Source organism: Perca flavescens, chromosome 1, assembly GCF_004354835.1.
Source record: "Perca flavescens isolate YP-PL-M2 chromosome 1, PFLA_1.0, whole genome shotgun sequence".
NCBI lineage: Eukaryota > Metazoa > Chordata > Actinopteri > Perciformes > Percidae > Perca > Perca flavescens.
The window spans coordinates 1,087,940-1,104,549 of NC_041331.1; the positions used below are offsets into that span (position 1 = coordinate 1,087,940).

General features: G+C 41.5%; 1 protein-coding gene across 7 annotated transcripts in view; it reads left to right on the plus strand.

The window, feature by feature from the left end:
• Nucleotides 1-16,610, plus strand: part of kif13ba (kinesin family member 13Ba) — a 52,730-nt gene that overhangs the window by 19,980 nt on the left and 16,140 nt on the right. For all 7 annotated transcript variants that reach the window (XR_003692041.1, XM_028572676.1, XM_028572595.1 and 4 more), the window contains 13 exons: nt 1,903-1,915; nt 2,475-2,535; nt 2,789-2,881; nt 3,998-4,178; nt 5,353-5,440; nt 6,580-6,714; nt 13,271-13,383; nt 13,791-13,902; nt 14,020-14,232; nt 14,316-14,426; nt 14,603-14,737; nt 15,281-15,411; nt 15,572-15,658. Coding sequence is in view for 6 of the 7 variants with exons in the window: in XM_028572676.1 (XP_028428477.1) it covers nt 1,903-1,915; nt 2,475-2,535; nt 2,789-2,881; nt 3,998-4,178; nt 5,353-5,440; nt 6,580-6,714; nt 13,271-13,383; nt 13,791-13,902; nt 14,020-14,232; nt 14,316-14,426; nt 14,603-14,737; nt 15,281-15,411; nt 15,572-15,658 (1,473 nt within the window). In the remaining variant the exon portion in view is untranslated. The remainder of the gene's footprint in view (nt 1-1,902; nt 1,916-2,474; nt 2,536-2,788; nt 2,882-3,997; nt 4,179-5,352; nt 5,441-6,579; nt 6,715-13,270; nt 13,384-13,790; nt 13,903-14,019; nt 14,233-14,315; nt 14,427-14,602; nt 14,738-15,280; nt 15,412-15,571; nt 15,659-16,610) is intronic.

The following is a 16,610-nucleotide window of genomic DNA, read 5'->3' on the forward strand; positions in this document are numbered from 1 at the left end:
TTGGAGAAAATTATTTTATAGAAGCGCCGGACGGGCGTTATAAATCCATTGAGATATAAATATATAAATCCATGGAGAAATCCATTTGAGCACTGCAGGATTTTTATGGGTTAATGGAAGGAAGAAGAAGGGACTGCTAGTGTTGTGGATTGTGTTGCCTCAGGGTCTGCCAGTCCGAAAGCTGTCAAATTCCAGCTAGTGTCACTATATCACTCTTTATTTATTGTCCTCGTATAATAAATGCCTGCCCTCTTTTCTGTCCAGTAGGTTAAATCAAGTTTAAAAGCAGATTGATGCTGAACTTCAGAATAAGTTGACGACTGTTGCTGAACGACTGAGTGCCAGGTAGTTTGGATGTTGAAATGATTTAATGGTGGTAATTAATGTTGGTGCAGGGTGCCAAACTGTGCTCCTTAAGTGCACCACACGGTAATTGAGATGTTAAGATCTGATCAGCGTGATCTGTAATATCTGTGACATTGCATCTCTCGACTGCAGATCAAAAGCAAATATTGTATCTAATGAGCTGAAAATGATGAAATGCCCAGACAGCTGTGCTGTTAATGCTATGAGAGCTATAAGAGTATTTTGATACTGTTATTTGCCCATCCTTACCACCAACCTTACATTTATGCACATTTATAAACCTGCAGACCATTTAAGGCGTACCATTTAGTGGGTCCGTGTAAAATATGGAGTGAAAACTTGCTGTACCCTTAGTTAATGCGTTAACAGTGTGGGTGAGTGTAATTATAGGCCAGTCATAATCGTATCTGGACATATACAGTGCTCCTATCGGCAGATCTGTTTAAGAATGTATCTTTTTATTGGTTGTTAAAAAAACGAGTGCTCTTGGAATTTGCATCTGGCATATTTTTCTGTATTCTGCAAAGGATCTTAAAGAGAGGTTTATTTTTCTTTTAAGTTTGTTATTGTTTCATTACTAAAATGGCTTATTTTTAGTTTTATAACGGACTTCTTAAAATCGATTAGCCTTGTCTAAATGCTCTGACATTCCTCATATGCAGAGATAGCCAGATGGAGTGACTGTGTGCTGAGGAGATCGGTTTTAAAGGACATGACTGTCGGCTAAATGCTCAGAATTCTGACATGATTGTGTGTGGGTCTGTGTGTGTAGTGTAAATGCCTGCTTGCACATATATTTCCTCAGTTTTTCTGTAAAAGATCACGCAGATATTGGGGCCAATCCCCCTCTCGTTTTAAATGTCAGTTTTTTTTGTTTTTTTTACTCCTCAGAGGCATTTTTCCACATGTTCCTGTTAATTTCTGAGCCCGACCCCATCCCAGTAACCCCTCTAGAGTCTAGGCGACCATCTGATTCCACCAGACACTACCTCAACCCTCTGGCAACTTCAGTGCCAACCCCCTCCACCGCTTAGTCCCACACACACACATTTACTCACACACAGACATTCCCACAACAATTCACCCATCCCCAGAAATAAATGCAAACCCATACCATTACCATATCCTCTAGGAAGTTGGTTTGACATGTGACAAACAAACAAGATGTAAACAAGCTACTCACGCTCCAGGCTGATTTTTAATCAAATCTGTGCTAAAGTGACTGAGCCTGAGGCCAGTAGCTCTGGCTCTGCTTTTGTCTTTCTGTCTGTCTCTGTTCACCTGTGTCTTTTATTTCTCTTTCTGATCCGCTCCCACTCTTTTCTGATTAGTGGGACACATGATAATTAGTTAACAACGTTGATAAACAGATAGATAGATACTGTAAATCATTTCTATTCTCGGCCTGGAAAAAGAGGACCTACAGCCTGCTCTGAATGGCTTAACATACTGCGTCCTCTGTAAAATGTGCACTAAATGTCTTCTTCCTATCTCTCCACATGCTGCTGTGGACCTTGACCCTCCCAACGTCATCAGGAGTCAGTCCAAGGTAACAGCAAACACACACACAAACAAACATGCACAGCCATGTTAACACTGAGCTAATGCCATGGTTGTGAATCATCTCTGTGTTAAACAAGGAAGCCGCTGTATTTCTTTGACTGTGTCAAACTGTGACCAACCATACAGGCAGTGATACAAAGTCATGATTTGTAAAACAATTTTTGGAAGAAGAGTCTTGTATGATTCATTCACTTTAAACCCTTAAGGAATACTTGTTGCTAGGAAACCTTTTGAACATGTTTTTGCCTTTCCAAAGGTCTTTTTTTTCTGTCATCTGAAAAACTCCCATAGTGCTGACACATAACGTATACAATGTTGATAAAAAGTAATTTATATCCAACTTTGTTTCTCATTTAAAGCTAATTAAATTATAACAGTATTAACTGGTAAGATGAATATCTATCATTTAAAATGTAACTTTTGAAAGAGACTACATGTATGCACAAGCATTGCATTAAAACAGGAGGTATTATATCTATATGGACGTTACATCAGCCATGGATTTTTTTTGTTTGTCTCATACTGTTACTGTTTTCACTTTCCAGGTTTTTGCCTATGATTACTGTTTCTGGTCCATGGATGAGACGGATAAGGAGAGATTTGCCGGTTGGTTCATTAACTGATCCAGTTCACATTATTAAAAGTTTAAAAACATCACATCACCAAAATGCCACTCAAACAGTTCAGTTTGGAAAGACTAAATATTCACAATGATATAGACTAAAATTGTGGGTGTGGGGTCTCTCTCTCTCTCTCACTCACTCACTCACTCACTCCCTCTCTTACTCACTCACTCACTCTCTCTCTCTCTCTCTCTCTCTCTCTCTCTCTCTCTCTCTCTCTCTCTCTCTCTCTCTAGGCCAGGAGGTGGTCTTCCAGTGCCTTGGGGAAAGTCTTCTCCGCAACGCCTTCCAGGGCTACAATGCCTGTATCTTTGCCTACGGACAAACTGGTAATTTACCATGAGATCCTACTGTTCTGTTCTCAGTTTGATGTGAATATACTTTATAACCGAGCCTTTTAAGTACCTAGAGGACACGCTTGGTGAACAATTTCTCTTTTCCCTCATTAGCTTAGTGCCCTAAAGCTTTTTGTATAATGATTAAGAGAGGAGTGGATGTGTTGTGGCAGGAAGGTTGGACAGCCTCTCCTCTCTCCAGCATGAAAACCAATGCCAGGTCTCAACCAATCAACATGATAGACCTACAGAATGTGGCTAAAACTCAAACATACTAAAGCAATGTTGTTCAGATCAGACTGATGACTGAAAAAAAACAGGGCAGGAACATGTCCAGTGTACATATGGTGTAAAAAGATAATCCCTTATCTCAGTTTACACATAATGTCAACAATACAAATCTTTCACCAAACTTGTTAGAGCTGATAAATCAGTCCAGTGTCTACACAAAAGCCAGAATGAGTTGTACACTTAGTGGCCAGTGTATTACTAATGTATGCAGGATTTGGATAAACTTGTCCATGCTTTTATCTTCAGTAGACTCGACTACTGTAACAGTGTCTTTACAGCTCTCCCTAAAATATCAATTTAGACGGCTGCAGTTAATGCAGAAAGCTGCTGCATGAGTCCTCACTAAAACCAAGAAGGTGGATCACATCATTCCACTTCTAACGTCTTTATACTGGCTTCCTGTCTCTCAAAAAATTCATTTTAAAATACTGCTGTTGGTTTATAAAGGACTAAGTGGTTTAGGCCAAAATACATTTCTGATATGCTGCTACATTATGAACCAGCCTGACCTCCAAGGGCATCTGAGACACGTCCGCGTTCAGTTTTTATGCTCCACATATGGTCTGCTGCAACTCTTTATATCAAGGCTGAAGACTTTTTTTATAATCCAGTCCAGTACAACAACACCTTTAACTAGGACCTCAGTAATTAACAAATCATTGAATTTACACATTTTTTGTAAAGGTAGAATTTATCACAAACCTGTATAAGTCAAGTGGCCAAGACTCATTGAAAACGGTGTGACTTCTCGATTGTGTTTTGCATAGGCTGCCATTTTCACCTTTCCAATTGACATTGTGTCTTTGTGTGTTGTTACAGGTTCGGGAAAGTCGTACACCATGATGGGTTCAGGGGACCAGCCAGGTCTGATTCCCCGGCTGTGCAGTGCATTGTTTGATCGAACCCAGAAGGAACAGCGGGAGGAGGAGAGCTTCACTGTTGAGGTGTCCTACATGGAGATCTACAACGAGAAAGTCCGAGATCTGCTCGACCCCAAAGGGTATGATCTCCAGATAATCTTCTAACACTTTCACGAAAGGAGGAATCATTTTCTTTCTCTCTGTAGGCAGTTGTAGAAGAATATACTTAACAGCTTCTTCATAGTAAAATAATAATAATAATACTGTTTATTGATCCCTAGTGGAAATTACAATTTACACTCTGTTAGAAATCATTACACACAGGCCTGAAATACACACAGACATGCTCGGGACCTATTCATGCATAGATGAAGAGATGTCAGTGCTGGACCAGTGCCCTGAGCGGTTGGGGGGGTACGGTGCCTTGCTCAGGAGCACCTTACAGTGCCCAGGAGGTGAACTGGCATCTCTCCAGCTACCAATCCACACTCTGTACTTTGGTCCATACTGGGACTTGAACCAGCAACCCTCCGTTTCCCAACCCAAGTCCCTACAGACTGAGCTACTGCCACCCCCAAAATCCATCTATTGAGACATAAGATTGTGGTTTTAAGGATGAAGCTGCTACAGGAAATGTTGCGTTACGGTCACTGGTGGTAAATTAGCTAATGTTAGGTTCATTTCCAAATGCAGACCATGGGAGCTGATATTTGGGCTGAAATACAAATATACAACAGTCATGTAAATGTTTATCTGTCTTTAGTAAGTTAGTATACCTTTTAGGTGAACAAACCCTGTCAGAAGTCACTTTCTGCTTTAACCTCAAGTTAGTTGGTAGAACTAGAGAAAGTGGCTTCTGGTACCACCAGCTGCTGTGTTCAGTAGATAAAAAGATCCCTCTTCTGCCTTGCAGTCACTGATGGAGTCCAGTGCATGTCCAGCAGGTCACCAATAAATCAGGAGCACAGGCCTGTGTCTGCTTACCCAGACAACATAACCTTTGGCCTTCAATCACTATGTGACCTTTCACCTCAGTAAAACGGGCCAAAGAGAAGCAGCCCATCTGACAGCCATATGGGCTTTGCAGTGGAGCAGAGAACGATGAAGCCGTCAGGCCTGGAGCAAGTTTGAATCGGGGTCAGAGAGCCAATTGCTAACAAAGTCTCTATGAACTGGGGAAAGTTGTAGTGGTGGCCACAACCAGCTGAGCCTATATTGCGACCCCTGCTAATACATCACATGAATAGTAATTTACCAAGGGTGACCATGTTGTTTGTCTGTGTTTTTAAAACCTGCTTTTATTTTTTTGTCCAGGGGAAGACAAACTCTGAGGGTGAGGGAACATAAAGTTTTGGGTCCCTACGTGGATGGCCTGTCTCGACTAGCTGTGGCTAGCTACAAGGTAAAAATATTTATCTCAATAGTTTTTGCCATGCTTTTATGGTTGATTGACGCGCTGATACACTGATGTCTACTGCCGTGTTGCATCCTAGCTGCCACATTCAATGGCAGCCACTCTGACTCGGGTTGGGTACCGTTTGGATTTTTACGATTCCGATGCCGAACTGGTACTTTTAAAACTATTCCAATTCCTAACCGATTCTTGAAAAACTAAAAAATGACATAAAAGAAATGTTGTTGTTTTTTTATGGAGTTTTTTTTTTCCAATTGCAAATTATTTAAATTTAACAATATATTAATGTTTTAAAGTACTTAAATATATAATAAGTAAACCTAAGTCACCTAACACACAACTACAATAATTTAACAAATAAAAGTTACACTATTAACAAGTAACAACAAAATAAATGTTGTTGAGTTGGTATGCCAACCAGCTTCAAACTATAGCAGTTCTGTGTACACACAGTTATGAGTTTGAAAGGGCAGACAATTTGGGGAGGCTGTCGTGCCTCCCCCACCACCAGGCTACAGGCTCTTGTCCTGAACGATAGACTAGCAGAGCAAGTGTAATAGGTTTACTAGCGATCACTTGCAGTCAGTGAATGGTTAATATGCTTTCACATCCGTTTTGGTGGGCCCAGAGGGGAAAATATGCCATTTTAAAAGTAGTCTACATTTACGGTAGCTAGCTACAGAGAAAGTGTGATATTTTTACGTCTGTTTTGGAGCGTGTATAAAAAGCCATCTGTCAGCAGAGATTGTAGAGTGCATGTCGCAGAATAGCGCGGACACGCGCTTCACACCGCGAGCGGGCACGTGCGCCACTCGGCAGAAAAGGGAGAAATAAAAAAAGAGGGAAAATATTTCAGTTGGAACCGAAATTTGCGTTCTAATCCGGTCCGAATACTACCGTTTGCGTAGGTTTCGGTACCCAAACCTAACCCTGACACGTGTGCGGCGCACCTTCTTTGTATTCCTTCTCACTTTGATCTAAAAACACGGAGGATTTGTAGCAGCATTGCTCACATGATGGCAGCAGTCTGCTTAGCAATGCCACCAATCACACTGGAAGGACTATTCTACAGGGAGAATCAAAATGGGAAGATATTGTTATTTATTGCTTGATTTCTGTTCTGACAGGACATTGAGTCTCTGATGTCAGAGGGAAATAAGTCTCGGACTGTCGCTGCTACCAACATGAATGAGGAGAGCAGTCGATCACACGCCGTCTTCAACATCATCCTCACACACACACTGAAAGACTTGCAGTCTGGGGTAAGATATAACACACACATGCTGAGGTAGGGCACTGTTTAGTCTATATCCTTGATGTTCCACTTCCGGGATTGCTCCGGTGCTACAGGAAATTCCACCGAATGCATGTATGTCCGTTTCCTTCTGCTTTCTTTGTGTTGGAATTTTAACCTCTGGTGGATTTCTGCAGGGTAAATCCAGACAGCTAGCTAGACTATCTGTCCAATCTGAGTTTTCTCTCGTACAACTATTTTACATTGGCTCTGTGCGGAGCTTAGCGCCACCCGTGACGACTGTGATTGGTTTAAAGAAATGCCAATAAACCAGAGCACGTTTTTCGGCTTTCACAACTTCACCTGGAACTCCCAAACAAAGTGAGTGTATTTCTCTCTGCCGTTGTCTATCACAACCTAACGTGTGCTCTGATAGAGCTTGTTTTAACAGACCTCTGTAACATCAGTTGACTTTAACCAGCGCGGTTCTTTGTGAAAAACAAAAACAGCAGAGAGAAATGGACGTAACTAAACATGCTTGCTGTCTGGGAGTTCATGAAAGACGGTACCGTACGCTGGCTGGGTGACAGACGATACCGTACGCTGGCTGGGTGACGGACGGTACCGTACGCTGGCTGGGTGACGGACGGTACCGACTGGCTGGGGGACGGACGGTACCGGTACCGACGCTGGCTGGGTGACGGACGGTACCGTACGCTGGCTGGGTGACAGACGGTACCGTACGCTGGCTGGGTGACGGACGGTACCGTGACGCTGGCTGGGTGACGGACGGTACCGTACGCTGGCTGGGTGACGGACGGTACCGTGACGCTGGCTGGGTGACGGACGGTACCGTACGCTGGCTGGGTGACGGACGGTACCAGCAACGGGCTGTAGGATCCAGAAGACTGACGTTTTCGTTTTTGTAAATCACGCTCTCCTTGCCCCCTCCACTCCACACCATAACAGAAAGTTGAAACTAAAAGAAAACACTCAAAGAAGAGTGACATGATGCTGTTTAAATAAAGGAATTCATGTTTAAGTATTATTTTCTTCCTCCTTTTTTTTTTATTTTTTAACACACATCGTGGTATCAACTTTAGTATTGTGTACTTTTGTTGGTATCTGTACCGAATACTAGATTTTTGGTATTATGACATCCCTACTAATAGTAAATTCCCACTGTCAACAGAGTCCAGACCTTTCTATCTGTACTACAACAGAAGGGTATGTGTAATTGTCTACACTGGACCGGGCAAACCGTGTCTGGTGTCTATCAATCGCCCCCTGCAGTCGGTGGGTGAAAAGGTAGTTACAAAATGGGATGATGTCAGCTCAGCTGTCTGATCAGGCACTCCAAGAAAAGACCTAAATGACTAATTCTCCATCACTGACCTACTTAGGCTCTCCTACTTGCTCTCATTTCCAGCGAATCCTGTTAATAATTCACAGACATATCTTTGAGTTTGTCAGCTGATACATGCTGCTCTGTTTTCATGGCACACCCAGAGTCAGTCATTAAGTTGGTCAGTCGGTCACTTTAGTAGGTTCATCAACCAAACAGCTAATACATAGCCTGTGTAGTCAGTGGGTGAATTACATAGCAGACCTATCCTTTGTTAGCTAATTGCTTTAAAACTGCAGTCGATCCATGTTTCAAGGCAGTGAAAAACAGTAGCTACAGTAACACCTAATCTGTTTGGAAGCCTCACAGTGCTTGTTAAATACTTGCACGGTGCGAAAATAAATGGCCACTTTTGATAATCAATTTATCAATCATTTGATCAAGTGCCACACATTCTCTGATTTCTGTTTTATATGATACAGATTTATTATAAGCTTAAAGATGAACTAATTCATCGATACAATCATTGCTATAGTAATCAATAATGATAATAATTGTTGGTTGCATCCTTCTAGTCTACTAACTCAAATAACTGGATGTAATGTTTAATTCCTTTTTAATTATATGCGGACCATCTTCTGTTTTTATGTTCATAATCTCACATTACCAGACCTTCCTTCACAGCGCTGTGGAGGAGGGTCTGGCTAGTCCACACAGCATTCCTGGATGGGAGAAAAACGTGCTCTGGTTTATTGCCCTTTTTTTAATCGTCTTGGGCAGCTCTAAGCGCTGGACGGAGCAGCAGTGCCTCTGCTAAATTTGGTGGAACATGTGTAGGTTCAAAAGTAGTTTTAGTCGTGCAACAGAAAACTCTGATTAGACAGATAGTCTAGCTAGCTGTCTGGATTTACCCTGCAGAGATCTGAGGTGCAGTTAACCATAGTCCTCACAAATCCACCAGAGGTTAGAATTATAACACAAAGAAAGAGGAAGGGGACGGACATCCGGCCAAAATGAGGGAAATCCGGCGGAATTTCCGGCAGCACCTGAACAATCTTGGAAATGAAATGTCGTCGAAATAGACTATAATGATCATAACGTTGGAGCTCATCTGTGCCCCCTAATGGCTTAGCCAGTGTGAGGAACAGTGATGTAGGAACAGAATAAATAAAGCCACCCATGACTAGTAGCAAAATCACCCAGTGCTAGATGAGTCATTCTGACACTCATCAGGATTTCCTTTCTACAACATGCCCTGCTCAGACTTGTCAACCAAACACGCCATTCAAAGTTCAGTCACTTTGAACATTGGCCCCATTTGGCCACCTCTCAGTTGTTGCTATTTTTGTTCTGTGCTTTGCTAAATCCAGTCAAGCTTTGGTGACTTAGTATAGTGCAGAGTTAAAGAATTGTTTATCCCTTTTTATTTCTAGGAGGATGATACTAGATAGTTTAACACATGTAGCGTGTGTTGATGCCCTGACACTTGTTCTGTGCTGGTACCTTAAAGCGGCGGCCAAGTAGTCTGATCTAGTTACTGACCCAGGTATCATCTCTCCTGGTTACTGAATCTCTTGTTAAGAGAGGAAAATGCCGCAGTGGCTAGTATTTCCTCCTTCTCCATATTTCATCAGCCAGCTAGACGTTAAGAATTGAATAGGACATTAATGTACATACTGTACACATTGAATACAAATGCAGATACATACTGTACACATGCACATAAAAAATAAAGTAGAGGTGGTTTATTGGTTTTTATTTTCAAGTCGGACACACCAGGTAACAGGACCTGGCACTGTATGTTAAAATCCAGTCATTCATTGGTCATTGCAATAAATAGCTTTAAGGATTGAATTACACTAAGTTGTAGCTTCATACTGTATGTACTGGTGTTCACAGTCCCCTGGCTTTGCCTCTCATCTATCTACATTTTTTTTTTTTTTTTGCTCAGTGTCCTAGATAGAAATCTCTTGTTTGTTTAATAATTTGCTTTACTCTAGGGGATTTGAAGCAGTATTTGGCTGATCTGTATGAGTAGATATTTATCAGTCTTATGACCAGGTCTTTTCAGGAATGAGGTGTGTGTGTGTGTGTGTGTGAGATGTGTGTGTGTGTGTGTGTGTGTGTGTGTGTGTGTGTGTGTGTGTGTGTGTGAGATGTGTGTGAGATGTGTGTGAGATGTGTGTGTGTGTGTGTGTGAGATGTGTGTGTGTGTGTGTGAGATGTGTGTGTGTGTGTGAGATGTGTGAAGTCTAGTCTTATTTTTTTACGATCAAACGTATTCCTTCTGTTTTCATATTATTGGACACATACTTATTTTATTTTACAGTAACCGTTACACACTACTTCTGTATGGAACCGATTTGAAATGTGTGTGTTGTGCAGGTTTCTCAGCATTAGTTCTTAAGCAGCAAATGCAGTTAACTCTGAGGTCACAGGGTTCTTATTGTGATCATTAAAGTATCAGAAAAGAGTATAAACTAGAGAAAATGCAGAATTACAGCTGGAGACAGCAAAGATAGATAGCTATTTATTTTTTGAAGATAATTTTTTTGGGGCAGGGCTCCAGACTAACTTTTTGCCTTGGTTGCACTGGTGCGCCTAACTTTTTTATTTAGGTGCACCAGCACAAAATTTAGGTGCACCCAAATTTTTCCTTGCGTTGCCGTTAACGCTGAATGGCGATACATGATATATATATATATATATAGCTCTGTATTTTTTTTTACAGAGTGGGCTAAATGTTCAGTTTTAAGTCAAAGCCACTATTCACAAGCTCTTTTTATTAAAACGGATTGTGATTAAAATAAAATGCAAAGACAGGGTTTCCTTTACCAGTTTGAAAATATACAGCTGCAACACATGTAAATGAAAATTATCTGAAATAAATAGTAATAAATAATCTCTGAGAAAGCTCCTTCACTTGTTAGGGTTAGGGTTACAGAAAGAATGGGTCATGTAAAGAAACATTAAACATATCCATATAAACGACATTGCTTCGTTCGTGGAGAGGCAGCGGATGCGAAGAGGTTTGGTACACCGGCGCGACCTAGGAAAAATCATAGTCGCACCCTTACAAAATTGGTCGCACTCTAGAGCCCTGTTGTGGCTTTTCCCTTTATTAGATGGTGACAGTGGATAGACAGGAAAGGTGGGAGAGAGATGGGGGATGACACGCAGCAAACTGCCGCAGGTCGGACTCAAACTCGGGCCGCTGCAAAGGACTCAGCCTACATGGGGCGCACAATCTTACTGGGTGAGCTAGAGGTCACCCCAGAAGATAGATAGCTTTTAAGGAAAAGTACTGTAAAGTTGGAAAAACCTTTTTTCTGAAGAGGGTGATTAGAGGCATTTGTTAAAAAGATGTGTTTTCAGTCATTTAAATGTTTATATTTTACAAAGGTCACACCACTGAAGAAGATGGCAGATGCATTGTGGAATCCAGACTGATTGATGGAAGTATGAGGGTAGTGTAGGAGTAAACTTGTTTCCTAAACAAGAAGGGCAATATCACAGGATCTGGGCAGTGTCACGCACCTCAATGTTTGTTTGACGGATAAACTCTTTCCATTTGAAGTCTTTTTATAAAGCCATCCAGCGGATATTAACACCAGACACGTTTGACCATGGATTTTTAACAGACGGTCTGATAAAATATATAGTTATTTAACTTAACATGTGCACCTGACTACTAGAGGTGTGAATCTTCACTGATCTCCCAATTCGATTATGATTATCATGTCAGCAATTCGATTCGATATCACGATACATCAAATACATTTTTCTATTAAAGCCATGTAGGATATTTAATTCATAGCTTTTCAAGCTGCAGTGCTCTAATACTAAATAAATTGGATACATAAAACTACAGCACTGAGCACATGGCACTTCCTGAATGTGCAAAACATACCAGAATATGTAAACCGAAAGGTTGTTAGGCCTACATTAAATTGTAAACAGAAATAATTGATTATGGTCCGGCCGATTATCGATGCAGCATCATCCATGTCCACAATTCGATGCATCGATTATTTGATTAATTTCAACACCTCTACTGACTACACTGGCTATTCAAAGGCTTGTACTTCACTGGTGTATTTCATGCATAAGTACATGATAGTCTATCAGGCTTTGTCAAGTGCTTCTGAGCCAACATGGCCTAGCTACTGTGGCTGTAGACACAGAGAGAGGACTGCATCTGCTGATGTTGAGCTGCTGATGTGCTGCCTTCGCTGTGCGGCAGGTGAAGATCCGGTGTTAACATTCAGCCTTGTCAGCTACTGAGCTGTCAGGCTTGGCAATGAGTGGATCTGTCCCAGTATAGATGGCAATGTAATATCCCCACCTTCAACAGCCTGCGAGAAGAAACCAAAGGCACCTGTCAACAAGAGACTGAAAGATGAGAAACCAAAGTCTAACGGAGCCTTTTGGCATTTCCTGGTTGGTGGAATCATAAGAATCAGAGAAAGCATAGAGAATGTCTTCTGAACAAAAGCATCCCTCCAGTAAGAGCGAATTGAGGGGAGCTTTTGGTTGTTTATTTCTGGGTTGTTTGTTGCTGTCATGCTGGCAAATCAAAGTAATACTCTGCTGTAAACCCCAGCAGGAATGGCCTTGATGTAGTGCCTTCTTGGTGATTAATGAGACATCAGAGTCCTCCTGTCAGACCTCATGTGGATGTGTGATACTGCTTTCAGGAATGCCAGCAGATCCAGATCTGTAAAAATGTGCAAGAATGCAGCTCCAAGACATTTGTATGTCCTAGACCAGGGTGGACAACGCTCTGCTCGTTGTCATAAGGCTGGCCACCATGAATTTGACAAGCTGGTGAAGATTCAGTCAGAAGACCGTAAGAGGGAGAATACAAGCTGGTTACATTATGCGGTGGACAGAAATGAAAATCAGCCCATGTCATGCTGCAAGGCCGCAGTTGAAGTCCATGTCCATCCAGCCTACTGAGAATTTGCTGACAGTGGCATTTATTATGGTAGCTATTGCTGTGAAAAACATGCATGCCATATGTCATTGTTGTAAATATTTGTGGACAATATTACTTGTTGTTAAATACTGTCAATTATGGTCAGTATTAAAAGGAACATAGTCCGGGCAAAGTTCACCTTTGTTGCAGATTTTTCCACCAAGGCAAGTTGAAAGCTATTTAGTTTGGACAACAACTGAGTATACTGTAGAGAATGACCCAATAATCCGACTTTCTTTCTTTCTCTCTCTTTCTCTGTAGACGAGTGGGGAGAAGGTGAGTCGGTTGAGTCTGGTAGACTTGGCTGGAAGTGAGAGAGCGGCAAAGACTGGAGCAGCAGGGGAGCGACTCAAGGAGGGAAGCAACATCAACAAGTACGCAAAAGCATTTCAACACAGACACACATAACACACACACACACACAAACTTAACATGAGTAAGTGTTTTCCCTATCAGGCTGTTTATTCGAGTCTAAACCCTAAATTGTCTTGCAGATGTTTTTGCCCTGGCAGTGTTACTTTCTTTCGCAAGAATTTTGTCATTGCTAGATTTGTGAATGTGTTGCTCCACTACAGCAACTTCACTTTTACTTAAAGCAGAGTATAATACTAAGTGAATGTCTCTGGAAAAACCCTTGAAACAAGCTTGATGTCAAGAAATCCCAAAACACAAATAGTGAGAGATGCACACACTTAAGGGATGGGGACAGAGTGATACCAACCTTTGAACAGATGCATAAAATGGAAAGCACTTGACCCTCGCGTTTTTGTGCGTTTGTCAGGTCTCTCACTACGCTGGGCCTGGTGATCTCGGCGCTAGCTGAACAGGGATCAACAAAGAACAAGAACAAGTTTGTTCCCTACAGAGACTCTGTGCTGACATGGCTGCTGAAGGTACATACACCATAAACATGTTCACCAGAGAGTCCCTAGTTTGACTATACAGTACATGTTCTATTTTTTATGTAATTTCTTTGTCTGTCTTCTTCTTGCATTTTTGCCTTTCTCCAGGACTGTCTGGGTGGCAACAGTCGCACAGCGATGGTTGCAACTGTGAGTCCATCAGCAGACAACTATGAGGAGACTCTGTCAACGCTGCGCTATGCTGACAGAGCAAAAAGCATTGTTAACCATGCCGTTGTTAACGAAGACCCCAATGCTCGCATCATCAGGGAGCTCCGAGAGGAAGTAGAGAAACTACGAGTGCAACTGACTCAAGCAGAGGTGAGATATATCTTTTCAAATCTTAAAATCAGTATGTAGAAATCTCTACTTTCTCATACTCTCAAATGGTGTTTTGTTTCCAGTCTTTGAAGGCTCCAGAGCTGAAAGACCGTCTGGAAGAGTCAGAAAAGTTGATCCAAGAGATGACCATCACCTGGGAGGAGAAGCTTCGAAAAACTGAGGAGATTGCACAGGTAAGACACACATGAGTTACGAAAGTTACTATAAATATGATGATTAAACCAAGCATATTTAGCTACTATACATAGTCACTCCCTGTTTTCTTTTCTACATTTGGTAAAACTCCTCCCAAGCAAGAATTTTAGATACTGGATTATACAGTGTGTGAATATGATAACTATGTTTGTAGGAGCGCCAGAAGCAGTTGGAGAGTCTGGGTATTTCTCTCCAGTCTTCAGGGATTAAAGTTGGAGATGATAAGAGTTTTCTTGTCAACCTCAACGCCGATCCTGCCCTCAATGAACTGCTGGTGTACTACCTGAAGGTAGACACACACTCATCATGCTTTACTTTATGCCTTGTAATTTATTTTCCATATTTACACATGATACCAAACTATATTATCACCATACTTGAGTTCGCTATCTGTGTTTGACACAGTTTCCAATCCATCTGCCCTTTAAACCTAGCATGTCGACTCAAATCTTCACACATGCACCCTATTTGGAATATAGAAACTGAAGTTAAATTTTCGTGACTAAATGTCTGAGTCAGTTGTCATCTGATTGGCAGTGGGTGCTTCATACCATATTTGAAAGCACAAAACCGCTTTCAAAAAAAACCAGATTAGGTTGATGTTGTGATGGGCTGGATCAGAACAGATAAAGTTATACCAAGATAGTCATGGCAGTGGCAAATAAAGTTGAGGCCAGATTGCATTTTGCACAAAAATGGGATACACTTTACCAGCTTGTATGTAGGCTTTACTCCAGCATACATGACTCACCTCACCACTCTCCGTCACATTTATTTAATTGTCCGACTCTCAGCTGATAACATCTAGTCAATCTTGAATGTTGTGTCTCAGGAACACACAAAGGTGGGCTCGGCAGACTCTCAGGACATCCAGCTGTGTGGGATGGGTATCCAGGCAGAGCACTGTGTCATCGACATTATGGCAGATACTGCAGTCATCCTCACCCCCTACCGCAATGCTCGGTAAGGAACACCATCATCACAGGCTGAGTGATGGGAACATGCAGCTGAGTGTAGGGGAAAAGCAAGCGAACAAGGCACCAGTGTTAAAAGTTCTTTTACCATTAGAGACATCAGCTTTTAACAGTCAGTCCTGTCACTGCTGTGTTTCTTGTGTTTATAGGACATGTGTTAATGGTTCTCCAGTGACCAGTGCTCTGCAGCTTCACCATGGTGACCGAATTTTCTGGGGAAACAACCACTTCTTCAGGTAATTTTATGAACTCCCAATGTTTGAATGCTGTTTGCAATTTTAAATATTCCGTTTTTCATATGATTACCATCATGTCCATGAATATCTTTTTTTTTTTTTTCATTTTATACATAAATTGCACCTGCTTTAAATTAGGGCTGGGCGATATGGACCAAAAGTCATATCCCGATATATTTTGGCTGAATATCGATATACGATATATATCCCGATATTTTTTCCCGCAAAGTGAGAGCAAATGTTCAGTCAAAGCCAAAATCAAATATGACATGTCACAAGTAGTTTCATAGAAACAGTTGCAAAATCAAATAAATAATAAACCGGTTTCTTCACCTGGTTCATGATTAAATGCTCAGCTGTTCAAATAATAAAATGTAAACTTAAATACTGTATAACAGGAGTACCTTTTTTGAAATCAAAGCTCCATATTTGTGATTTGTTCCAAAGGTCAATTAAGCTTTTGATATTAATATAATCTACTTTGTTCAAAATGTAATGCCTCATGCCTGTAAGCCTAGGTTTATAGTCCCATTCTTCCACTTGATACTGCTTCCACTTAAGTAAACTAAAAGATGAACTATCGACTACAAAACAAAGAAACTAATTAATGTGTTAATACAAAGAATATTTATTATGATCGGTTCACAGATCTGAGTCCAAACGTAAACTTCACCCTTCTGAACTAAGAGTTTCTGCTTCAGGTGAAGTTTAAAACAGACTGAAATGTCCAGGCTCATTCCTCCACTATTTATTTCTGTATGTATTTATGCGTTACGTGTCATTTTAACGGGCACTGAGCTCCAGATCCTGCAGCCGCAGACGGTCTCTGCTGCCCGCTGTAGCTTCTCTCCGTCCGCCTGCCGCCGGCAAACTTAGTGGAACTTTCCGCCGATATCGACATACAGGTCGTCCTGGACTACGTGTAAGATCCTACCGATCACCACTCTGTCTT